This window comes from Helobdella robusta (genome assembly GCF_000326865.2).
Source record: "Helobdella robusta unplaced genomic scaffold HELROscaffold_99, whole genome shotgun sequence".
Lineage (NCBI taxonomy): Eukaryota > Metazoa > Annelida > Clitellata > Rhynchobdellida > Glossiphoniidae > Helobdella > Helobdella robusta.
In genome coordinates this window covers 344,926-351,977 of record NW_008705557.1, presented here as the reverse complement: position 1 = coordinate 351,977, position 7,052 = coordinate 344,926, and the positions used below count along the sequence as shown (strand labels likewise).

The 7,052-nt window shown below is 31.0% G+C and overlaps 1 protein-coding gene across 1 annotated transcript in view; it reads left to right on the top strand.

Moving 5' to 3' along the window:
* Positions 1 to 1,016: 1,016 nt before the first annotated feature.
* HELRODRAFT_194798 (hypothetical protein) overlaps positions 1,017 to 7,052 on the top strand; it is a gene marked incomplete at both ends in the record, with an annotated part of 12,208 nt that continues 6,172 nt past the window's right edge. Inside the window, 11 exons of the mRNA XM_009033828.1 lie at positions 1,017 to 1,098; positions 2,260 to 2,421; positions 2,691 to 2,786; positions 2,944 to 3,041; positions 3,205 to 3,347; positions 3,630 to 3,699; positions 4,040 to 4,123; positions 4,525 to 4,702; positions 4,913 to 5,047; positions 6,398 to 6,449; positions 6,555 to 6,618. Coding sequence (XP_009032076.1) covers positions 1,017 to 1,098; positions 2,260 to 2,421; positions 2,691 to 2,786; positions 2,944 to 3,041; positions 3,205 to 3,347; positions 3,630 to 3,699; positions 4,040 to 4,123; positions 4,525 to 4,702; positions 4,913 to 5,047; positions 6,398 to 6,449; positions 6,555 to 6,618 — 1,164 coding nt within the window. The remainder of the gene's footprint in view (positions 1,099 to 2,259; positions 2,422 to 2,690; positions 2,787 to 2,943; positions 3,042 to 3,204; positions 3,348 to 3,629; positions 3,700 to 4,039; positions 4,124 to 4,524; positions 4,703 to 4,912; positions 5,048 to 6,397; positions 6,450 to 6,554; positions 6,619 to 7,052) is intronic.

Sequence of the window (7,052 nt, the reverse complement as noted above, 5' to 3'; positions counted from 1 at the left end):
GATTACATATGATAGATGAGGAAAAACAAATGCATTGTACAACAATATTAAATTAGTTTTATTAAGTTTGTATCTTATTTTATAAAGAAGACCTAAAATTTTGCTTAATTTAGAAGAAATAGTATTAATATGTTCAGCCCAAGATAAATTATCTGAGATAATTAGACCCAAAAATTTTGTACTGTAAGACCTCTCCATTAAATGGTTATTCAAATGAAGATTTAAGGGACCAAAAGTATTGGTAAGGATCTTCGATGATATATAAAAAAGGTGACAAACGTTGTGTAAACAACTACCGGCCCATATCTTTATTGTCTCCATTGTCCAAGATATTAGAAAAACTCATGTATATTCGAATGCACAAATTTATAACAACTTTTCATCTCCTATCGGAAAACCAATTTGGCTTCCGATCTGGCAGATCAACTGAATTAGCCAATCTTCAGTTTGTACATAACACCCTTTCTAATATGAATGATGGACTTCTTACAATTGGCGTGTTTATTGATCTCAGTAAAGCTTTTGATCTCATTGATCACACTTTTCTATTACGCAAACTTGAAGCGCTTGGCTTTCGTTATGATATATTGGAAATATTGTAAGTTGCTAGTAAATTTTTAATTGCCATACTTTGAGTAGTGCATTTAGATAGGTCAACATTGATGTCACCAACAAGGTAAATATCCGTTGTAGGTTTAAGCTTATCCAAAATACATTCCAGATGTCTTAAAAAAGCATCGAAGGAAGAAGCAGGAGGTCGATATATGGCTAAAATTGTACCTTTAAAATAGTTGCAAGTAACATTAAAACATAAACTATCTGAAAGATCATTATCAAAATAATATATCGGACCAATAATCATATAATTACATTTTTGATAATTAATTTTTAGTTTATTGGTATAAAACCAGTTAGTAATAAGTTTTAGGTTATAATTAAGTAAGTCCGAATCCTTCAGAGGTGATTTAGTTGCATAGAAAAAGCTAGCATCATCAGCATAAAGAAGAATTTTAAATATGGTTTTAATAGAGAACAAATCATTAATAAACAATATAAAAAGCAAGGGTCCAAGAATAGACCCTTGTGGGACACCTTTAGGTACCAAGATCAATCAATCAATCAATCAATCAATCAATCAATCAATCAATCAATCAATCAATCAATCAATCAATCAATCAATCAATCAATCAATCAATCAATCAATCAATCAATCAATCAATCAATCAATCAATCAATCAATCAATCAATCAATCAATCAATCAATCAATCAATCAATCAATTAATCACACATATACAATCAAGAAAAGCAACCTACGGCTTTAAAGCCTTATTGATTGATTGATTGATTGATTGACTGACTGATTGATTGATTATTTGATTGATTGATCTCATAGTATTGTATACATGAAAAAAAATCCGATTAAGCCAACCTACGGCTTCAGTAACCACCGGACTTCACGGACTAAAAGCAATTTTTATATTCAAATTAACAAAAATAACTTAATATTACATAATTCTATTAAATAAATTTAAATCGAATTACTACAATGTTTTAAGCATAATAAGTCAAGTAAATACTTCATATAGCTTCCTCGTTAAAATCCATTCAATTTCGTAATCCAAGCAAGTCAAATGCCGTGAAATATACACGAAATATCAGCCAAATTTTTGTTACATAAATCCACTTTTAGTTTTCAAAGTACTAAAAGTAAACGAAGGCGTAAAATAAACTAACACTAACCCTGTCTAATTTTGCCTAATTCTGACTTGAGAAGAGTATTTAAGATGGGAGATGGTCTGGCAAGAGTTCTGTCAAAGCAAGATTTTAACGCGGAAGCTTGTAAATGACATTTTATTTTATTAATTTTTGTTTATTAAAAACTATTTTATGTTCAATTTTAATCTTTTCTAATTCTTCTAATTATTAAAAATCCTCCCAAAAGAATTAAAGATCCATTGATGTTTGTTGTGGAAATGTTAAAAAATAAAATTGCGACAAAACTTTTCTAAATTGATATTATTAAAAATTAAATGGAAATAAATTTATATAAAATATAAATAGATGTGATTTGTTTTGATTTATATACTAAAAATTTTTTAATTAACGAAAATATTGCCAAAAAATAATAAATAAATAAATAAAAATAATATAACAATTATTCATTTGATGATTATTATACTAATAATTAATAATCATATTACTTTTTTTTATTATAATATTTCTAAATGAAGTATTTAAAAATTCTAAAACATCAACAGTTGTCATGAAGCAGACGTCAAATAACAACTTAAATAACATCGAGGAACTACTGGCCCTGAGGAAACAGGTCAACCAACTCAGGGAAGAGACATCAGTGAACTTAAAAAAAAATGTCTACAAGCATTATTCTCAGTTCATTGAGACGGCAAAGGAAATTTCTAGTAAATTTTTTCATGCTTTTTTTTATTTATTTTTATTTATTTTATTTTTATTTGTTTATTTATTTATTTATTTTTGTATTATTATATTGATTTATATTTTTTTCTGTATTTTTTTGGTTATTTAGTTCACAATTTTTTTTCTAAAAATTTAAAAATTGATTTTTTTTTTTATTTTTTCTCAGTAATTTGCAGCTAATTAACAGTCAATTTTAAATTTAGATTAACTTTTAAAAAAATTTTCACGATTAAAAATTTAACTTAACTTTTAGTCTTGGAAGGGGAGATGTACCAGTTGAGTCATCTTCTCACAGACCAGAAAAATTTAATGACAAGTTTAATGGAGCTGTCCATAAGGGGAACTAAAAGTAATAATAGTAATAATAATAATAATAATAATGATAATAATAATAATAATAGTGATGGTGATGATGATGATTGTAATAATTGTGGTGGCAATGATGATGATTGTTATAATAATAATAATAACAATAATTATTGCTATTATTAATATTATTACTTGAGTCGACTCAGAGATTGACATGGAGAAAACGAACAAAGTGGAAGAGTTCAAGATGAAAGTTGGCCTGTCCCATCTGCTCGATAGAGTCGAAGGATGTGTGGTAAGTAGGCATAACCAAGTGAATAAATTTAATTCGCCCATCCCTACACACGCGCGCGCACACACACACACACACACACACACACACACATGCTATTAATAATATATAACACTTAACAAATAATATTTGATAATAATAAAAATTAATAATATTTTCTGTGTAGTTTATAACAGACGTAGCTGATAGACAACTACTGTTCGGTGGGGACCTCATCGAGGTCGATGTTGACTCGCTCAGTCAGATGCATAAGGTCCATCTCTTCCTCTTGAATGACTCACTCATGATCACAACATGGCTTCCTGAAAGGTTAGGGATTAGGCAAAGATACTAAATATTTGTAAGGTATTATTTTTATTATCATCATCATCATTATTATTATTATTATTATTTCATTTTTGTTTTCAGTAATTTGCGACTACTTTACAGTCACTTTTAAATTTAGATTAACTTTTAAAGATTAACTTATTATTATTATTTGGTTAATATAAAATATGTGAATATTATATAATTATATAAATATTGTTATAATATAAATATAGTTATAATATAAATATAATTATAATATAAATATAGTTATAATTAAATTAGGAAAGGCCCAGTGTACTATAAATATCAAACTTTGTACGAGCTCGACGGATTGGCTGTTGTAAATGTCAAGGTTGTCTCTATGAATAAATTATAATTTAATTATGATTGCCTAACTGGCCTAGGCTAATTAGCAGAATTTATTAATGTGTTTGATATTTGTTTTGTAATATGTTGGCTTGATAGTTTTTTTTCTGTCTAGGCATTTTGATTTCTAGTCTAGACATTGTTTTGTTTATGTTTGAGTGGTTTGCTTTTTCATTCATTCATTCATTCATTTATTCATTCATTCATTCATTCATTCATTCATTCATTCATTCATTCATTCATTCATTTATTTATTTATTCATTCATTCATTCGTTCATTCATTCGTTCGTTCATTCATTCGTTCATTCATTAACTTCCCAATTAGGATTCAGGTAATGTTAAAAACTCCTTCAAAGTCCTCATGTTCCCTGACGCGCGCCTCTTCACCGCCCCATCCCCCAAAGTTAAAGTTAGGAATTAGGGAAAATGATGATGATGTTGATAACGACGACGGTGATGACAGTGATGATGATGATGATGACGGTGATGCTAGTGATGATGATACTGACTGTAATTCTGATGTTTGATGAAGAAAATTAAAATTTGACGAGATACCTTATAATGTCTCATAGATGAATGAATGAATGAATATTCATTCATTCATTCATCCATTCATTCATTCATTCCTTTTTTCATCATCGTCATCATCATCATCATCTGTACCTTCATCATCGTCATATTTGCCACTATTATCATCATCATCATCATCGTCATCATCACCATCGTCGTCGTCATCATCATCATCATCGTCGTCGTCATCATCATCATCATCGTCGTCGTCATCATCATCATCACGCGCGTCATCATCATCAGCGCTGGTTAGACATGCTGGACGAGGCCAAACAGAGGAAGACCCACCCAAAAGGCCTCACCTCTACTACCACTACTACTACCATGACTGCCAGCGGCGCTCCTAGTAATGATATCAAGTCGCCATCGTCATCATCATCATCAACGTCATCGTCAGCAAGATACGATAAACAACATGGTTCGTTATGTGTGTATATATATTGTATAATGGCTCTTTTCTTTATTAGATCTTGCTTAGTGTATGTTGTCGGTTAGTTTTGATAGAAATAAATTGCTCTATTTATAGTAACATTTCCTCTTTTTCTTATTGGTTAACAGAATCGAACTCTCAGCCAATGAAATTGCTCTATTTATAGTAACATTTCCCCTTTTTCTTATTGGTTAACAGAATCGAACTCTCAGCCAATGAAATCGCCGGGTGACGAATTGCTGCAGGTTGATTGGGTCGTCGAGTTACCTGAAGACCTGGACGTTTGCATTGCGCAGAGAGATTTCGAGGGGGCCGTTGATATGATCACTAGAAGTCGGTCGTTTTGGTGTTTCGATCTGCATGGTTGTTTGTATGTTTGTGTGCGTTCGTACTTGTGCACGTGTGAGTGTTCGTATGTTTGTTTGTATGTTTGTTTGTATGTTTGTTCGTTTGTTTGTTCGTATGTTTGTTTGTATGTTTGTTTATATGTATGCATGCGTGCTTGCCTTTGTTTGTGTGTCTGTGTATGTATGTGTGTATGTATGTATGTATGTATGTATGTATGTATGTATGTATGTATGTATGTATGTATGTATGTATGTATGTATGTATGAACTATAGGGAAGTAATAATCATATCCGGGTTCAGCTTTAATCTATGTATGTATGTATATATGTATGTATGTATGCATGTATGTATGTATGTATGTATGCGTGTATATTATCAAGACAAGACAACTCGCAGTTTCTACCTATAGGAACCTGGCAACGACTGTCAATAATTAAAATTAATTCCATCGAAATTGGTAATAGTGAAATAGAATTTTGTCGAGAAACAACTAATTTGGGGTTTATTTTCGATTCCAATTTGACATTCAATAATCAGATAAAAATGATGTCTAAATCGTGTTCTTTTCAGCTTTGCCAGTTACATATATGGCATTCGAAAGTCTCTTCTTCAATCTAAGATAAAGACATTATTACACGCATTTATACATTCAAGATTCGATTATGGTAACAGTTTGCTTCAAGGATTGCCTGATCGGTCTCTTGCTGATTTCCAGTCGATTTTGAACAAAGCTGCAAAAATTGTTGTTGGTGGCGGAAAATGCTAGCATGTGACGTCCATTTTGAAGAGCCTGCATTGGCTCACAGTAAGAAAAAGAATCATCTATAAAACCTGTATAATGATGTACAAGGCTGTGAATGGGCTCTTGTCAGAATATCTGGCAAATAAAATAACTAAGAAACCAGCTCTATCAACTGGTCTAAAGTTGAGACCCGATAAGAGCAACTTGCTTCTGCAGCCATCTACTGGTCTGCGGTTTGCGTCGAGAGACATCGCCGTGTCGGGACCAATTGTTTGGAATGGTCTGCCGAATTCGCTTAGAACGCCTGGATTGAAGATTGATGACTTTAAAAAGAATTTGAAAACACATTTATTTTTGTTATAAATAATATCTATTTATTTATTTATTTGAAATGATTAAACCATTCATTTATTTTATTATTTTACTGTTATGGGTAGTGCTTTTGAGAAATTTTTGTTTTATTTAAGCGCTTTATAAATTTACGATGATAATAATAATATATATATTTTTTAATTTATATTTATAATTATATATATTATATATATTATAATTATAATTAAATTTTTCTTTTCTACTTTCCACCCCTTCAAAAGTTAACGACTACCTTGATCCACTAACGAAGACACCTGCCATCTCTGACTATAAGTAAGACTTTTATGACAATAACAAAGATGACGATAATAATTATAGTCATAATTATAGTCGTAATTAAAGACATAATTATGGTCGTAATTATAATTGGATCATTAGTCGAACCCGTCGTCACTCGATCGAGACTCCTGTACAGACGACTGCGTTAACAATCCGGCAGATGGTAAGTCCATAGAACTCGACGGAATTTTCGGTCTAAGGATTTTTGGTCTAGGGATTTTTTGGTCTAGGGACTTTTTGGTCTAGGGATTTTATGGTCTAGGGTTTTTTTGGTCTAGGGAATTTTTGGTCTTGGGATTTTTTGGTTTGAAGGTTTTGCTGGCGTGGTTTGAATTAGTAAACTTTTATAATAAATATTTTCTTCTCCTTTCCAGAAATTATGATTTCGAAAGCAAGTTGAATTAAAAATGCCTGCGTCATACTATAAATCAGACTGGTCTGACTACCTCAGTTATATCCTAATTATTTTAAAATTTTCATATCACCAGAGACCTAGGACCAAGCGTTACGATTGAGAAACTTATTTTCCAGAATATATCAGCACGTGTGTGGCGGTACATACATACATGCATGCATGCATGTATGTATGTACCGCCA